We start from the raw sequence: 19,478 nt of genomic DNA, 5'->3' as shown, positions 1-19,478 counted from the left end.
TCAGCATTAGTTCTTACATGACTGACTTGAGTGGTTTCCTATCTCTGAGCCTGTGTTTTCTCATCTATCAAATGGAATAGTCACCTTTTTAACCAGCCCCAGGGAATTGTTGGGAGGCTTGAATGTGAAGCTTGCTGATAAACTGCTTTCTAAAACACTGCTGTGACTTTGTAAGAGATTGCTAGAGTTCATATTTGGATTGCTACTTTCAGCCTGAAAAAAAATCCCTTTGATACTGCCTAGCTCTACGCAGAGTAGCCAACCCAGTGACTAGGGTGGACCTCTGTTAATAGAGAGAATGCTTATCGGAAACTTCTGCTTGGGTTCTGATGAGTAGTTGGAATGGGGCTCAGCACCTCACGCTCAAGAGAAACCAGCTGAAATTTCATCATACTAAGTTTTCTTTCTCTCATATTAAACTGGTAAGGAGGATCTTGTGCTTATTTCTAACTGGAAGTCTTTTTCATTATCCAACTGCTGCTGCTAAGTCGCTTCAGTTGTGTCCGACTCTGTGCAACCCCATAGACGGAAGCCCACCAGGCTCCTCTGTCCCTGGGATGCTCCAGGCAAGAACACTGGAGTGGGTTGCCATTTCCTTCTCCAATGCATGAAAGTGAAAAGTGAAAGGGAAGTCGCTCAGTCGTGTCTGACTCTTAGTGACCCCATGGACTGCAGCCCACCAGGCTCCTCTGTCCATGGGATTTTCCAGGCAAGAGTACTGGAGTGGGGTGCCATTGCCTTCTCCGCATTATCCAACAGAGTAGTACAAAAGACAGTAGACCTTTAGAATGATTTTCTCCCTTAAAGCTTCAGGGCACTGAGTAGTAAAAAATAACACGAAATCTTGCCTTAGAAAAATAAGTGAGTTGTGTTGAAATTCTTATTCCTTTGCTTTTGTCTTTTCCCATTTAACTTTCTTGAACTGCTGACTTTCAGAATTAGGAGAAAATTGAACAATTATTAAATTTGTTTTAAAACTCATTATTAGAACTCCTATCTATTATATCCCCAACATCTTGTCTATCAGCCCCTTTGATGACCAAGAGTTTACTATGTCACAAATACACAGCCTATCCCATGTGAGATAGTTTTTGCTCTTAGAATGTTCTCTTATTTTTTGAGCTAAAAATCTACCTTGGAAAACTTCCTATTCTCTCTTTGCCTCCAGCTTTGCCTTCTAGAGCAAAGTGGAACAAATCGATATTCTCGTCATAATAATAATAATAACAACAGCTGTTTAAGAATAAAAGAATCTTCCACATTCTGTAAACAATTGATTTTCTAGAGAAATAAATTATCATAAACCTTGAATACCTTAGATTCAACCTTGACTATAGTTAGAGACCAAAGGCCACAAGCTTCAATAGCAGGAACTTTTAAAGGATACAAGTGTTTTTGAGAGGATGAAGCACTCACTGAATTAACCATTAACTTCTGTTTACATAGATAAGAGGAAAGAATAGTATATAATTGTATGCCATATATCATTGAATTTAAGTTAAATTTAAGTTGAATTCAGTTAGTCTGAATCTTTTCTCATAAAGTTGAATTTCTGTGTTTATAAAAGGAGCAGACTTTCCCAATAATATCAAAAGGTTTATTTTCATAGTTCTAAAGACTCTATAAATTACTCTTTATCATCCTGAGATTATGAGTTACTATAGGAAACTATGTTTGTTGTAAAGTATTATATTTGTTCACTTTAAGTCATAAACTCTGTTTGCCAAAGGAGGTTGATTATATTCGCCAAACATGATGAGTAACTATTAACCTGCTGCTGCTAAGTCGCTTCAGTCGTGTCCGACTCTGTGCAACCCCATGAACTGCAGCCTACTAGGCCCCTCCGTCCATGGGATTTTCCAGGCAAGAGTACTGGAGTGGGTTGCCATTGCCTTCTCCTAACTATTAATCTAGTTCTGATTAAATCAACAATAATAAAAGTATACAGAATCTCTTATAATAGGGACATTATAAAGTCATTCCTCGTGGTAAAAAATTGTTTTAATTGTAAAATGAATAAGCAGCTCCAAATCAGTTTTATTTATTTATTTTTAGAATAGGTAACACATCCTTATGATTAAAAAGTCAAAAGGCTAGTCTGTGAAGATCTTCTACCTGTCTCCTGCCATCTAGTTGTTTTCCCTAGCAGCAATCAGACAATCGATGATGTCTATTTCTGTTAAATTCTTCCAGGGATATTTTCTGCAAATATAAGCAATCATGAATACATATTACTACCCTCACTTCTTACAGCCACACTAGTATGCAATATACATTTTTAGCACTTTGCTTTTTCACTTAACAGTGGATCTTGAAGATTATTTGAAGAACTTTCTCGTTCTTTTTTATGGCTGCCGGGTAAGCTTTGTAGGAATATACTACTACTGTATTTAACCAGTGTATTAATAAACAGTGTATTAATGTTTATGAATAAACATTTGTTTCCAGTATTTTGCTATTACAAACAAAATTTGTACACATGCTTGAGTGTATGTGTAGATTAAATTTTTAAAAGTAGAGGGAATTCCCTGGCAGTCCACTAATTAGGGGACTTTCCCAGTGGCTCAGCAGTAAAGAATCTGCCTGCAATGCAGGAGATGTGGGTTTGATCCCTGGGTGGGGAAGGTCCCCTGGAGGAAGGCATGGCACTCCATATTTTTGCCTGGAGAATCCCATGGACAGAGCCTGGAGGGCTATGGTCCACTGGGTTGCAAAGAGGCGCACACTACTGTATCTACTGAGCACACACGCACGTTCCAGTAATTAGGACTCTGCACTTCCACTGCAGGGGTCACAGGTTGGATCCCTGGTGGGGGAAGTAAGACCCTGTATGCCGTGTCACCAAAAATAAATAACTAAAAATTTTAAAAAATTAATAATAAAAAAGTCCTTGTGACTTAAATATTCTGAACAATTTTTTTTAGAGGTAGAATTGCTGGGTCCAAGGGAATAGTAATTTAAAAATTTGATAAATACCCCCACCAAGGGACTTCCCTGGTGAACCCGTGGCTAACACTCCATGCTCCCAATGCAGGGGGCCCTGGTTCTATCCCTGGTTAAGGGAACTGGGTTCCACACGCTGCCACTAAAGATTCTGCATCTGCAACTGAGACTTGGAGTCACCAAACATATAAATAAATATTTTTAAAAAATACCACTACTGAACTGTCCTCCATAAAAATTGTTTGAATTTACACTCCCACCAACAAAATATGAGAGTACCTGTTAAAACCACCACTACCACCACCACACAGTCTTATGAGTCTTATAGATCCTTTTCAATCTGATAGGTGAAAAATAATATTTCAAAAACATTCTAATTTGCATTTTTCTTATCCTGGGCAAGAGTGAGCATTTAAGAACCATTGCTATTAATATCTCTTTTTCTGTGACTATTGGTTCACGTCTTTGCACTTTTTCCTCTTGGATTTTGGTTCTTATAGATTTAATCTTTTTATATAAATATGACAATCACCCATTTTCTTATGATACAAACTGCAAATACATATATATATATATTTATATATAGTCATTTTTATCTCACTCTTCTTATGGTGGTTTTTGCATTGCAAATAATTTTTATTTCCACATAGTTGTATTTATCCATCTTTTATAGCATCTACATTTTGTTTTGTACTTTAAAAGATATTCCTCACTTTGAGATTATAAAAACTGCCATGGTCCCTTCAAAAACATTTTGATTTCTTTTCTTACCTTTTTAAAATCGTTGATATATTTTAAGTTTCTCTTGAATAGGAGGTGTAGGTCCAAATTAAATTTTTCTAAATGGCTGTCCATTTATTGTAACACCAAAAATACTGCCGCTTTTTTTTTTTAAACTGACTTGAAATTTTACCTTTATCACACAAAATTATCAAGTATATTTGGATGTACTTTTGGACTTTCTCTTCTATTTCATTGAATAGTGGTCAATTGTGGCTCCATTCTTCGTTGATGGCAGAGTCCTGATTTTTTTATGGTGATTTTCCACCACTACCATTGGTTTCTTTTCTTTCTTTTTTAAAATCATTGATATATTTTAAATATATTTAAAATTGGGTCCTCAGGGAAGGTGATCTTCAGCTCGAACACAGACAATAAATCATTATTGGTCTAAGCTAATACTAGTGGCCTTTTTTCTTTTTAAAAATATTTATTAATTTACTTGGCTGCTCTGTCTTAGTTTCAGCATGCAGGATCTAGTTCCCCGACCAGGTATCGAATCCAGGCCCCCTGCACTGGGAGCTCGGAGTCTTATCCACTGGACCACCACGGAAGTCCCTCTATTTTCTATTTGTTGGTTTATGCATGGTCAGTAGACTTGAGAAGAACCATACTGAATGGCTACTAGGAATAATAAAAATCTATTAGACATACAAAGGGGGATGTTTACAAGTCGGCAGTTGGATGTGTAAGTCTGAGATTCAGAAAAGAGGTCTGGAAATGGAGGTGTACTTTGGGGGATTATCACTACTTAGATTGTATTTTTTTAAAATGTGATAGGATATGATTATCAAGGAGTGAGTATAAATGGAAAAGGTAAGAGGTCAAAGTATTGAGCCCTGGAACACTGCAGTATGTAGAGGTCAGAGAAACGTGGAGAGATGAAGAGCAGCCAGTAAGGCAGAAGAAGAACCAAGGGAATGGAGTGCCATGTGGGCAAGGAGGAGGAATTGATTAGCTAAGTCTACTGCTCTTGGCATGTAAAGTAACAATGACCATTGATTTTTGTGAGTAAATGGATGTCACTGGTGTCTCTTGACAAGAGCATTTCAGTGGGGTGGTGGAGGTGAAAGCTCAACTGTACAGGGTCCCATAAGGGATGGGAGAAAGGAAAGGGAGACAGTAGAGTACTGGCCAGCTTTGTGAGACATTTTGCTGTGAAAAAGAGCAGAGAAATGGGGTAATGGTTGGAGGGTCAAGCCCAGTCAAAGAGGGGTTTTGTTTTATTTTAAGATGGGAGAAATAAATTTGTTTTGGTATGTCAATGGGAAGGAAAAACCACGATGTCGATGAGGACAACTGCTGGATAGATGACTTGAAGACAGTGCAGCAGCAGCACAGCAGCACTGTCCTCCTCAAAGTGGGGTCTGTGCACTAGTCATGGCCCAAAAGCTGGTCACCAAGTTTGTGACAGAAATTGAGAGTAAATATTTAGAAACTTTTATAACAATTTGACAGAAATTTTATGTCTATCGGATCTAATAACAGCAACAAAACACTCTGACCTGGAGTGGCCAAATTTGTAGAGATAGAAAGTAACCTGGTGGTTGTGATGATCCGAGGTGAGGTGGAAATGAAGAGTTCTTGTTTAAAGAGTACAGAGTTTCGGTTTGGCAGGATGACAAGACCTCTGGAGGCAGATGATGGTTATGGTAGCACAATAATGTGAAGGTATTTAATGCCACTGAACTCTATACTTAAGAATGGTTGGGAGGGTTAAAAAAAACTTTATCTGGGCTTGCATTTTTGTATGTCTATTTTTAAAATTTAATTTTTCTAGCAATTAATTTTTATCACATTTTATAAAAATATAGGTTTATGGCTAATTGGGGGGGGGGGAAACAAGTCTTTTTGCACAGATAGTGCGAGAATAATTGAGGAGGGTTTGACCTTAGCTAAAAGGTAAATGCTGCTGCTAAGTCACTTCAGTTGTGTCCGACTCTGTGTGACCCCATAAACGGCAGTCCACCAGGCTCCCCCATCCCTGGGATTCTCCAGGCAAGAACACTGGAGTGGGTTGCCATTTCCTTCTCCAATGCAGGAAAGTGAAAAGTGAAAGTGAACTCACTCAGTCGTGTCCGACTCCTAGTGACCCCATGGACTGCAGCCCACCAGGCTCCTCTGTCCATGGGATTCTCCAGGCAAGAGTACTGGAGTGGGGTGCCATTAAGCAAAGGAAGGCAGAGTATAACAGCACAGTCAGGAGCATAGCAGAGGTATAGGTAGGTTGGAGGTCATGGCACTGGTGGGAACCTAGAGATGTTTTCTTTTGCTTGCTTCATTTTCACAGTAAATTGGAAATGAAATCATCAGGCAAGTGAGAAGCTTTGGAAGTTTCAAGAGAGATCTTTGACATGGTCACCCAGTGGGGAGGGGGAGTGATGGAACTGGATAAATGTAGTAGGAGAGCCAAGCATTAAGGGCTTATTTGACAATAATGATATAGGATTGTACGTGGAGGTCAGTCAGTATGATTTCAGATTTTTCTCTACTCTACCCCATTTTGCTGCAGGTTTAGGATTAAAGTTTCCTCAGGTGAGTACAAGGGACAGAAAGAATTAGAGAAATGAAGGTGAATATCTAGGAAAGATTTTCACAACGGACATAGAAGCTAAGCTGTTCATGAAGGGAAATGAGGATATAGGATAGTGTGAAGAACAGTGAAAAATGTATTAGGACAGTGGATTCTGAGTCTTGGTCGACTTGATCAATTTTGGAGCTGGTATTAGAAGTGAGCTAGAAAGGAAGGAGGTTGAGGTGGAAGAGTTGGTGATTAAAACTGAGATTATATTAATAGATTTCAGCACAAGCTGGAATCAAGATTGCAGGGAGAAATATCAATAATCTCAGATATGCAGATGACACCACCCTTATTGCAGAAAGCAAAGAAGAACTAAAGAGCCTCTTGATGAAAGTGAAAGAGGAGAGTGAAAAAGTTGGCTTAAAACTCAACATTCAGAAAACAAAGAGCATGGCATCTGGTTCCATCACTTCATGGCAAATAGATGGGGAAGCAATGGAAACAGTGACAGACTTTATTTTCTTGGGCTCCAAAATCACTGCAGATGGTGACTGCAGCCATGAAATTAAAAGACACTTGCTCTTTGGAAGAAAAGTTATGACCAACCTAGACAGCATATTAAAAAGCAGAGACATTAATTTGCTATCAAAGGTCCGTCTAGTCAAAGCTATGGTTTTTCCAATAGTCATGTATGGATATAAGAGCTGGACTATCAAGAAAGCTGAGCACTTAAGAACTGATGCTTTTGAACTGTGGTGTTGGACAAGACTCTTGAACGTCCCTTGGACGACAAAGGAGATCCAACCAGTCCATCCTAAAGGAAATCAGTCCTGAATAGTCATTGGAAAGACTGATGCTGAGGCTGAAACTCCAATACTTTGGCCACCTGAAGCGAAGAGCTGACGCATTTGAAAAGACCCTGATGCTGGGAAAGATTGAAGGCGGGAGGATGACATTGTTGGATGTGATCGTGGACTCAACGGACATGAGTTTGAGTAAACTCCGGGAGGCCTAGCGTGCTGCAGTTCACGGGGTCGCCAAGAGTGGGACAGGACTGAGCGACAGAACTGAACTGAACTACAGTTATTGGAAATAAGAACAAAAGTATGAGCAGGGAAATGAAAAGCTGAGGCAAGGGTCGTCCCTAGTGGAGAGAACCATGAGAAGTTAGGGCATTGGAGGTATAATCTAAAGTAACTGAAATGATCAAGAATTATGATAATGGTAATTAATGACAATGAGCCAGAAGCACAGCGATATGTAGGTTACCCAAACGAGTGACTGCTCTAGTCTCCTAACAGGAGTTTTATTTTTAAAGCTCTGGTTATTTGAGCAAGTACAGCTCCCTTAAAAGCCTGGGAGAGCGAAAAGCCACAGAACCGAAGCTGTGCAGGAGCTTTTGTCGGGACTCCTCCGCCGAGACTGCGCAGTGAGGGCGGAGGCGGGGCCAATCGTGGGCTCGCGGGCGAGGGCGGGGCCTTGGGGGCGGGGTCTGAGCTTCGGGTTGGGCTGCGGCTGCGGCTGCTGCACTTCCAGCTTCTGAGGCCAGGAGGCCGAGGCCTGGGCCCAGCCCGGAGCCGCCGCTCGTCGGAGCCTCCTGGAGCCCCCGCGCAGGCTCAGCCTGGGGGCGGGCTCAGGCCCGGCCCGCCGCGGAACCCAGGACAGAGGCTGCATGCCCGAGGACCAGGCCGGCGCAGCCATGGTGAGAGAGCGAGGCCTGCCTGAACCGCGGCCGCCCGCCACCCTGGCCCCCGCGCGCCTGCCCTCCCCAACTCTGATGCCCCGTCTGCTCCTGCCTTTACCTCCCTTTCTTGTTACCTACCCCTGACTGATCCGCTCCTTCTTCCCCTTGTGCCCAGGCCACCTGCTGGGGTAACACCCCCCCCTCCCCCCAACCTCCCTGCATCTCTCTCCACTCGGTGCCATTCCCCCTTTTTTTTAAATCACCCCCCAGTGACAGCCTCTTTAGCGTTCCCCTTTGCCTCCCCCTCCTCGTCCTTTAATCCGACCTTCCTTTTCTCCTCTATGGTTTTGCCTTGTTCTCTCTTTTGGGATCTCTACACCTTCCTTCGGTTTCTTCGCTCTTTTTTGCTCCTGCTCTTTGCTCTCGCTACTTGCCCCCTTTCATCATTTTATCTCCTCTCTGTATCCTTTCTCCCCTTCGTCCTCCACCATCCACATTTCCTTTCCGCCTTATTGGATGTCCTCTCTTCCGCGCTCTCACAGCTGTCCCCATTTCCTTCTACGGGATTCAAGGGTCTAAGCAGGAACAATTTGAGGGCGGTTGCTTCCCAGGAGCTGTTGGGCGGGCAGATAGGGAGCCGGAGGTTTTCTTCTTCCTCTTCTTTTTTGTCGAGGGAAGGGAGTAGATTGGAGAGAGCTTGCAAGCCTGATTACCTAATGTCTTTGCAAAAACTGATGATAATGTGTTTTGGAGCGGCGGAGTGAGACGTGGGATGCGGGCCGACATGCATACTATGTCCTTATGAGATATCTAGCTTTTTGATAGAAGTAACTTAAAATGTTTTAAATCGAATATTTATTTTGAGCATCTTTTAATGTGGAAGTATAGTTTGGGAAATTAAAAAATATTTATTTACAGGCTTTTTTGTTACTCAGAACAAATGGTTTGTTTTTGTTTGGAGACTGAGACCAGGGCATCTGGAGATGGAAAATCAGCTTGGCAGTCAGTTTGTGACAGTCTTCTTAGTACCTCTGGTATCTTCATTTGTTTTACCATCTCAGCTTTTAGTTGGGAGAGCCTTACATTTACAGATTTTCTCTCTCCTTCCTGTTTGAAGCTTCAGTGGGTCTTTCATTGAGTTGGGTTACACATGGTTTGCAGTTCATTTGATTAATCCGTTGCTCCAGCATATGCAGCAATCTAAATTTCGGTCTCTGGGAGGAATGAGACATTCTAATCAAAACAAAGTCCTGGTAATTATGTTCTCCTAGGAGGATAGTCAATTTCTGTTTTTGTCCCTGTTTTTTGAACAGTGGTTCAAAGTTACTTAATTTGTGAACTTTCTCTAACTCACTGACTCTGCATTTTTAGGTGGTCATTCTCCAGTGTCTGCCTGCACAACAACCTTTCACATTCACAACCCATCACACAGCTATTGTATGTTAATCTGTTTCTTCCCCTGAAATGTGAGTTCTACACAGTTACTCTACCTTACTCCCGTTATTCCCAGTGCCCAGGCCAAGTAGGTGCTTGAAATGATTTCACTTTATGGTCTCATTTTTCCTATCTGACAAATGTGATCTTGAACTGAAATTTGAGAAAACTAGTGGACTATTCAGAAAGAGTGAGTTTGAGATTCTTATTTTTGGTGCAGAAAGGAAATTTATTAAGATGTGACCTTTTCAGAATAAAGAGCTGGTCCCAACAAATACACCAAGTGGCTAGATTTTTGAAAGTATTAGCCTTCCCACAGAGAGTGAATGTATGAGTACAGAGAGAAGTTATAAACACCTTTTTGGGGGTTTAGGATCCAAGTGTTCCATTTGAGCTGGGCTTGAGGGTTCATATAGATCATTTTGGGTAGGGGAAGAAAGTTGTGAATGTGAATAGGATTCACATAATAAGGATGTATTGTAGGTAGTAGGATTACTTTTATGTGGCATGAAGAATGCAGGAATGAGGATGTGTAGTAGGAAATGAGACTAGAATTAGATATATTAGACATGGTTATGGTTTAGACTTTGTCTCCAACTAACTGGAGTTTTCCTTGTTGAAATACATACACACAGTGTAAAAGTATATGTATGGGAGAGTTGAAGAGAAGGCAAAATTTTAGCTTATTATGAGCTAAAAATTATTTGTAGAGGCTACTTAAAAAATTTCCTTGTGTAATAGGTGTAACAGGCACTCAATAAATAGAATCAAATATTATTATAAAGCTTTGTGTTTGATATTTTTCAAAATTTTCATTGTTAGGTTGTGTTTTGAATAGTTGATGTGTCTAAGACGAGTTCTCAGATTTTATCATGAATCAGAATTATCTGGAGGGCTTGTGGTCTGCCACTTCTAGAGTTTGATTTATTAGGTCTGGAGTAGGACCTGAGAGTTTGCATTTCTAACAAGTACCATGTCATGCTGGTGTTCCTGATCTAAAAGCCGTATTTTTGAGAACCACTGGTTTAAGATGTAGTCCTTTTTATTCATTTAACAGTTTTTGGACTGCCATTGACTGGTGACATTGAAGATATTGCAAGTAATAAAACGGATGTGGTCTCTGCTTTTTTGTGTTTTGTCTGTGGACAGTATAGCATCAAGCAAAAAGAGTAATTATAAATGTGAAGAGTGCTAAAAAAGGAAAAGTGGCAGGATCATGATATGGGAAAGTTAGGGATGGCTTCCCAGAGGGTCTTACTTTTAGGAGAAACCTAAGGGACTGAATGACAGGAGTTGAGTTGTGTTGCAGAAAACCTGTTTAGAAGGAATAGCATATGTGAATGACCTAGTACTGTCTCTTGCCTGCTTAACTGCATATCCTGGAGTTCTCAGCTCGAGAAAGTCAGGGAAACCCCAACTCCCCTGCCTACTCATCAAAACAAAACAAAAACACTGCGAAGTCACACATTTCCGTTATGTAAGTCTCTTTGATAGAATACACATCAATTGTAATTTTATATTTCTTGCTATGATTTTTCAGTTAATATCTGTCTCTGCCTTCAGACTATAAAAATCATTGATACAGAGTGACTTGACTAGCTTCTAAGGGCCAGGTGATGTTCTAGGCATTGTGGTTAAAGTGGTTTAAAAAAAAAAAAAGACAATAAATATATTATGAGAATAGTTGTAAATGCTAAGAAGAAATAAATCAGGGTAAGGTATAAAATTAAATATATTTGTGTGTGGAACTATTTCAAATGATATGGTTAGGCAGCAGCATTAATAGCTGCTATTTACTGAACATGACTGTGTATAAGACCTGTTTTGTGTCTCATATTGTGTCTTTAACACCTAAATAGCGCCTGATGTATAACATGTGCTTAATAAATATTTGTTGAATGGATGGCTGACTTTGGGAAGGATCAGAAAGTCAGGTAGACTTTGTTGAGAAAGACCATTTCAGTTGGAGTTTTACCTTTTGAGGGTTTATTGGATAAGAGTTTGAGAAGGAAAGCTATTCTTGGCAAAGGGACTAACTTGAACATAGAAGCTGAAACGAAGGAGGCATGTTGCATGTGGGGAAATGCCTGCCGATGGGTTCGTTCCCAGGTCCTGGAAGATCCTACATGCCGCAGAGCAGCTAAGCCCGTGCACCACAACTGTTAAGACTGTGCTCTAAAGCCCAGAAGCTGGAACACCGAAGCCCGCAAGCCCTAGAACCTGTGGTCTGCACAAGAGAAGCCACGGCAATGAGAAGCCTACGCACTGGCAACTAGAGAGTAGCCCCTGCTTGCTGCAACTAGAGAAAAATAAAAGCCCTTGCAGCAACAAAGACCCACATATTCAAAAATAAAAATTAATTAATTTTAAAAAATACATAAGAACTGACTTTTAACCTTAAATTAGGAATTCTAGCTTTTTTATACTTTAAAAATCAGTAGGTCCTTTTTTAAAAAATTTTTATTTGACTATAGTTGATTTACAATATTGTGTTAGTTTCTGCTGTACAGCAAAGTTAATCAGTTATACATACACATATATCCACTCTTTTCTAGATTCCTTTCCCATATAGTTCCCTGTGCTATACAGTAGGTCCTTATTAGTTAACTTTTTTATATAGTAGTGTGTATATGTCAATCCTAATCTCCTAATTTACCCCTCCCCCTTTCCCTGATGGTAACCATCAGATTGTTTTCAGTATCTGTGACTCTATTTCTGTTTTATAAAGAAGTTCATATATACCATTTTTTAAGATTACTTGAGTGCTATCATATGAAATGTCTTTCTCTATCTGACTTATTTCATTCAGTATGACAATCTCGAGGTCCAGCCATGTTGCTGCAAATGACATTATTTAGTTATTTTTTTATGGTTGAGTAATATTGCTTTGTATATGTATAATACATATTGTATGTGTATTGTACATATAAAGATATAAAAATATGTTCTTTATTCATCTGTCCATGGACACTTAGGTTGCTTCCAAGTTCTGGCTACTGTAAATAGCGCTGCTGTGAACATTGCGGTGCATGTACCTTTTTGAATTATAGTTTTCTCCAGATATATGCCAAAGATGAGATTGTTGGATTATATGGCAACACTATTTTTAGTTTTTTAAGGAACCTCCAGTCTGTTTTCTATGACTGCACCAATTTACATTCCCACCAACAGTGTAGGAGGGTTTTTCTTTTCTCCACACCCTTTCCACCATTTACTCTTTGTAGATTTTTTGATGATGGCTCTTCTGACTGGTGTGAGATGATGCCTCATTGTGGTTTTGATTTGCATTTCTCTAATAATTAGCGATGTTGAACATCTTTTCATGTGCTTTTTGGCCATCTGTGTGTCTTGTTTGGAGACATGTATGTTTAGATCTTCCATCTGTTTTTTGATTAGATTGTTTGATTTTTTTTTTTTAATATTGAGCTGCATGAGCTCTTTGTATATTTTGGAGGTTAATCCTTTGTCAGTTATTTTGTTTTGCTTTTGGTTTCCTTGGTTGTGCAAAAGCTTTTAAGTTTAATTAGGTCCTATTTGCTTATTTTTGTTTTGATTTTCATTACTCTGAGCGGTGGATAAGTAAAAATTAGTAGGTTTTTCTATTTTTTTCTAAATGACAAGATAAAAAGAATGCTTCCAGGCTGCTGCTTACAACTTGTCTCCACAAATAAAACATTGGAAGTATGGATATTGCAGTAGTGCTAGTCACTTGGTTGTGTCCAACTCTTTGCAACCCCATGGACTGTAGCCCTCCAGGCTCCTCTATCCATGAGATTCTCCAGGCAAGAATACTGGGATAGGTTGCCATTTCCTTCTCCAAGGAATCTGCCTGACCCAGGGATCAAACCTGGGTCTCCCGCATTGTAGACAGATTCTTTACCATCTGAGCCACCAGGAAGTATGGTTAGTTTACTTCTAATATTGAAAATCCAAACTGGATAGAATTATCATCACATTTCTTTTTTTAATACTTAAAAATACTGAGATATCTTGAGGTACCATTTAAGAGTCCTGATAAGATAAATGCACTCATTTACTCCTATTGTGTCATCACAACTTAGGTTTCCTGTCTTTCTTTCACCAACAGTTCATTATAAGAATAAAAATAATTTAAAATTCCTGTGTTGTTCAGTGTGTAACAATTGAGTGTCTGTAATATGATGAGCCAGTTTCCTAATTTCCACTAATTCACACATGTTCAGTAGATCAATTTTTGGATACTCTCAAACTATTCTGTTTTCAAATATTTTAAGAATATTTTAAGTAATTTTTTCATTATATAGTAAAAAACAATACACAAATCAGTGTCTATTTGTGCATAACTGAGTTACCTTGCTGTACAGCAGAGATTGGTACAACACTGTAAATCAACTATACGTCAATTAAATAAAACTTAAAAAAATACAAAGCAAAATATCAATGTTGAATTTAATGATTGAGTCATCCTTGAATTAGGAAATTTTGGCTGGAACACTACTTTTTTCATAGGTTCTAAAGCTAACCCTTAAAAACACACAACCAATAAGTAGCAGAAATAGTCATTATTTGCGGTGGAATAAAAGATATTTTTAATGCTAGTAATTAATAGAGGAAAATGTTAAGACAAAGTTCTTGAATGCTGGGACATTTATTTAGAGTGCATGATCTCACACATTTAGTGAGCACACAGTATCAGCTGATGTACTAATTAATCTTCACAATTCCATGCGGTTGATGATGTTTTCTCATGGCACAGTTAAGAAAACTGACTTAGAGAAATCAGGCAATTAAGGTCATATACCAAATAAGTGACTGAACAGGATTCAAGCATGGGTTTGTCTGACCCCTAAGTCTGTGCTATTTCAAACACCTTCCCTGGACTCTGAGATTTTCAGAATCTAAACTGAATTCAAGCATTTAAAATATTTGTCCTGTTGTTTCCATTTTAAAAGTAATTTAATATTGAGAGAAAATTGGTCAAAGAGTGTGTATAATTTTATGGTTCTTGATCTGTCTTGCCAAATCACTTTCTGTAGAGCATTTGTAGAGTGTCAGATGTTGGTGGCATTCTGTCTTTAGCATTTAGATACCTTTTTCATGTTGAAAAGCTTGAGACACATGACAGGAATATACTCTTAGAACACAATAATTAGGGGGGAAAGCCCCAGAGGCTGGTGGGAATCAGTATTCTAGTAGCATCTGTTGGGCATTGAAAGTGTACATTTCAAGATATTATTGCGTACAGAGCATACTTGGTATGCATGTACATTTGTGGATTCTTCATTGCACATAAGAAACCTAGAGTTTAGGGCCCACTGGTTTACAGTGGTCTTACAGGGCTGCTGCAGCCACACAGATTGTACTGCACAACACAGGTAGCTTCTGTACCTGTGGCCAGCAGTGGGTCTACAAATATCTGTATCCTGTGTACTTGGCAGCGTAAATCACATAGTAGGAGTCCAGCAAATAGTTCTGCGCAGTATACGAGGATTCTTAAGATCTTAATTCTTTAATGAGCTAATCATTTTATGAGAAAAAGTCCTTGCATTTTATGTTTAGTCATACTGAGCACACATACTGTTTATCATGCGTCTAGTTTTGCTTAGACTCTTCCTTTAGCCTGGAATGCTGTCTGCTTGACTAACTTTCAGGTTCCCTTTAAGCTCTCCCTCTGTGAAGCCTTCATTTACCCTCAGGTAGCCTTGGGCTTCTCCTTTTCTTATGCCTCCCTTGTACATTGTATGTGCTTTGGGTACGGAAATTACGGTATGGTGTTAGTATTTTTAATGAGGCTGGCTGTCTCTCCAGATTATGAACTTTCTGTGGGTAAGTACAGTATTGTGTTTTTTCAGCTTCATGTCTTAAACAGTTGGCATAATTCCTGAGACTGAAAGAATGTGTGTACTTTGTAGAGAATTGCATAAGGTGAATGTTTACTGAGATGTGAGTCATGAAAAAGGGGGAAATAGATGAACACTTTGTACAGGTCCTCTGAGGAGGGAAAAAGAGTTTTGATGGGTAAGAAATTTTGGATCAGATAGTTTCTCTTACTAGCATAAGTAGTAGTTTTGACTCGGGATAAACATTTCTTTCGAGAGTTCATCAGGAAGAGCTGGGGAAGAAACCAGATGATTTTGAGATGAATTGCAAAGCACTATCCCTTTGTATAAACATTTACAAATTATTTGTCTATAATTTGTGGAGGTACCCTTTCAAAAGAATAGAATATTTAAATATAGATAATAAAGAATCAGTTACTTGTAAATGTAGAGGGGTGGTTAAATTAAATATTTTGTTAACTCTATATAAAGATTTTTTTTTCTTTTTTCCGATCTCCAGTTCTCCCTTCTATGAACACTTTGCTTAGCTCTCAAAGCATCTTAATGCATGTTCAATGTCATAGTCTCCTTTTCTAAGGGCATTTAAAAAAAAGTCTCAGTGCTCTTAGTTATGTAATATCAGTTATTTTCTTTCCATAGGCCTTGTAACCTCTGGCAAGTCGTTTCACCTCGCTGTGCCTCCAATTTTAAATCTCTAAAGTGAAAAGGTTGTATTAAATCCTCTCTCTGTGACCTTTTACACCTGTTAAAAACTGTAGTAAGATCCTAGCATGTTAAAGGTAAATATTTTAGTACAGTAGGTACATTCTGTTACCTGTAGTGGCAGACTGCTTTAATAGGTTTTAATTTCGGGTGAACCTGAGCTCTTACCTCCATTAATATACTATCCAACTTTTCACAGCGGAAACCCTTCTTTCAATTATGTTAATATCTCCATAGTATGTTAGTATTTTAAAGGCATTTTCATACATATCCCATTTATTCCTCGGTGCCATTTTGTGAGGTAGTCAAGATAGAGGTTTAGCAGACAAGAAAACTGAGAAGTTAATTTCTTTACCTAAGGTCACACAGCTACTAAATAGCAGAGCTGGGACTGACTGCAAGCCCAGTGCTCTTTCCATTATTAACCCAGCTTCTCTGTTTACCATATTATATTTCAAAACTAATGCTAGTAGTTAAGAGGAAAATAATGCTAAAGAATCTCTTTGAATTAGTGATTGTTATGATCTGCTCGTCTGCTAAGTGACTGCTGACCTGAATTTTTGTATTGTTTCATGGAATAGCTTTATTACATGAGCTAAGATGGAAGGGAAGGGGATTTATTTACCTTTGCAAGCCTTGATCTTTTGTAGATAGAAATCTAGCTTCTTGCTCTTTAACACAGAGCCCTTTGCCGCACTGGCCAAGCCTTGAAGTGATACATGCAAGAAGGTTGCCTTTAGTTCATTTCAGTTCAGTCGCTCAGTCGTGTCTGACTCTTTGCAACCCAATGAACTGCAGCGTGCCAGGCCTCCCTGTCCATCACCAACTCCTGGAGTTTACCCAAACTCATGTTTGGTATTGAATCGGTGATGCCATCCAACCATCCCATCCCCTGTCGTCCCCTTCCCCTCCTGCCCTCAATCTTTCCCAGCATCAGGGTCTTTTCAAATGAGTTAGCTCTTCGCATCAGGTGGCCAAAGTATTGGAGTTTCAGCTTCAACATCAGTCCTTCCAATGAACACCCAGGACTGATCTCCTTTAGGATGGACTGATTGGATCTCCTTGCAGTCCAAGGGACTCTCAAGAGTCTTCTCCAACACCACAGTTCAAAAGCATCAATTCTTCGGTGCTCAGCTTTGTTTATAGTCCAACTCTCACATCCATACATGACTATTGGAAAAATCATAGCCTTGACTAGACAGACCTTTGTTGACAAAGTAATGTCTCTGCTTTTTAATATGCTGTCTAGGTTGGTCATACCTGCAACTTTATTTGGTGTCTAGGGATCTCTGAAGAGTAGTTGGTGGTTTTTGCTTATTTTTCTGGCCATACTGCATGGCATGTGGCCAGGGATCGAACCCATGTCCCTTGCAGTGGAAGCATGGAGTCCTAACCATTGGACTGCCAGTTGGTATTTTTTAAAAAAGAAAATAACTCCCCTCAGTCCATGCCAAATAATTGAAAATATCTGTACCCTTGAGTACAGTATACCTGTGCCTTTACTACTACCGCAAGGAGGGGAGAACTCCATAAACTAAAAAGAGATATCCCATGGAGTACTTCTAAAACAAGGAGTCAAAGATTGTTTCAATATCTTAAAGTGTCTTATATCCATGAAGTCAAATGACACTGTCTGCTTTTCAATCCCATTGTTTAATTTTATTGCTAGACTTGGGACTTAATATTTCTCTCTGAACATATGGTCTCTTTCTCTGGGGGCAAATAAATACTTTAAACACACCTAACAATAAATTTGTGTTGACTGTTCATTTATTCATTCAATAAACATTTAGTGCCTATCTGTTAGACATTCTTGTTGGCTCTGGGAATATAGCAGTGAACAAAACATAGTGTTCGTTTTATGGAGTTTACATTGTATAGTAATAGCTAACAATTATTGAGCATTTATGGCTCCCTTGGTGGCTCAGATGGTAATGAATCTGCCTGCAGTGTGGGAGACCCAGGTTCGATCCCTGGGTCGAGAAGATCCCCTGGAGAAGGAAATGGCAGCCCACCAGTATTCTTGCCTGGAGCATTTCATGGACAGAGGATCCTGGCAGGCTACATGGGATCACATGGGATCCCATGGGATCACAAAGAATTGGACACGACTGATTGACTAACACATACACATACACACTGAGCATTTAATATATGCCAGAACTTGATGCTTTTGAACTGTGGTGTTGGAGAAGACTCTTGAAAAGTTCCTTGGACTGCAAGGAGATCCAACCAGTCCATCCTAAAGGAGATCAGTCCTGGGTGTTCATTGGAGGGACTGATGTTGAAGCTGAAACTCCAATACCTGGGCCACCTCATGAGGAGAGCTGACTCATTTGAAAAGACCCTGATGCTGGGAGGGATTGAGGGCAGGAGGAGAAGGGGACGACAGAGGATGAGATGGCTGGATGGCATCACCGACACAATGGACATGGGTTTGGGTGGACTCTGGGAGGTGGTGATGGACAGGGAGGCCTGGTGTGCTGTGGTTCATGGGGTCGCAGAGAATCGGACACAACTGAGCAACTAAACTGAACTGAGTCACTGTTCTAAGTGTCTTACACCTAAAATTTATTTATGGCAACAATCCTGTGATGTAGGTACTGTTATTGTGTGCTTTTATAGATCAGGAAACTGAGGTACAGGGAGATTAAGTACTCATGCCTAAAGTTACATCGTTTTGTAAGTGGTAGAGCTGGCATTTTAATCCAGGCAGGCTGACTTCCAAACCCACACTTTTCACCACAGTATTTATTACATAGTCCTTCAGAGAGACGTCAGTAAAACATTTATTTCTAATACTGAAATTGTCAAGTTTGTGATCTTTGTAGTCACCTGGTTATTGGTCCAGTCTTTAGGAAAAAATCATCTGGGGATGTGGAAAAAACCAGTATCAGAGCCTTTGCCTTCTATTGGAGGGTGTGTTAGTCCTAGGAACTTTTCAGGTAGGAGGTAAGATCTTGAATCTGATTCATGAATCATAACCGAGACAACTGCATAAAGCCAGGACCCTGACACCTGACATCACGCCATCGGTGAAAACATAGACTAAAAAATATCCGCCTCATGGTTAGGGAAACAGAGGAGCTTACTTGTCTTGACATGGTCTCTGGATGGGAATAGTCTCTCTCAAGAATTTACAGTCATGAACTTTCTGCCTTATGTGCCTGAAACTTGAACTCATATAACTTATGCAAGATCATGGTATTAAGTCGGAAGGGAACATTTACTGAGTAATTACTCTGCCAGACATTGTGCTGGGGGCTTTAAAAACAGTTTCTCACTTCATCCTGACAATAGCACCATGAGATAAATACTAATATTATCCCCATTCTGCAAAGGATAGGACAGAGGATCAGAAAAGCTAAATAATTTGCAGTGTAACACTACTGAATTCAAATCAAGGTCGAGTATTCTTCCTGTTAAGCACAGGGTCTCTGGAAACATCATTTCATTTTTGTGCCTCAGCTTCCTTAACTGTGAAATGAAATTTGTAATATTTTTCCTTTTACTTCATAAGGTTATTATAGGTATCAAATGATAATAAAGGATGTGATTTTGATTTTTTTTACTGTTAGATACTGTTCCTGGTATC

The 19,478-nt window shown here is 39.5% G+C and overlaps 1 protein-coding gene across 4 annotated transcripts in view; it reads left to right on the top strand.

Annotated features, from left to right (window-relative positions):
• The first annotated feature begins 7,599 nt into the window (after nt 1–7,599).
• The window catches only part of ZYG11B (zyg-11 family member B, cell cycle regulator), a 79,913-nt gene continuing 68,034 nt past the window's right edge, over nt 7,600–19,478 (top strand). For 2 of the 4 annotated variants that reach the window (XM_055585869.1, XM_055585872.1), the window contains exon 1: nt 7,722–7,946. In XM_055585869.1, coding sequence (XP_055441844.1) covers nt 7,917–7,946 — 30 coding nt within the window. In that variant the 5' untranslated portion in view covers nt 7,722–7,916. Of the gene's footprint in view, nt 7,947–19,478 lie in introns of all 4 variants that reach the window. The other 2 variants (XM_055585873.1, XM_055585868.1) reach the window with 2 other exon arrangements.

The sequence above is a fragment of the Bubalus kerabau genome, chromosome 6, assembly GCF_029407905.1.
Source record: "Bubalus kerabau isolate K-KA32 ecotype Philippines breed swamp buffalo chromosome 6, PCC_UOA_SB_1v2, whole genome shotgun sequence".
NCBI lineage: Eukaryota > Metazoa > Chordata > Mammalia > Artiodactyla > Bovidae > Bubalus > Bubalus kerabau.
The sequence above is the reverse complement of the archived record's forward strand: the minus strand, read 5'-3'. Positions and strand labels throughout refer to the sequence as shown.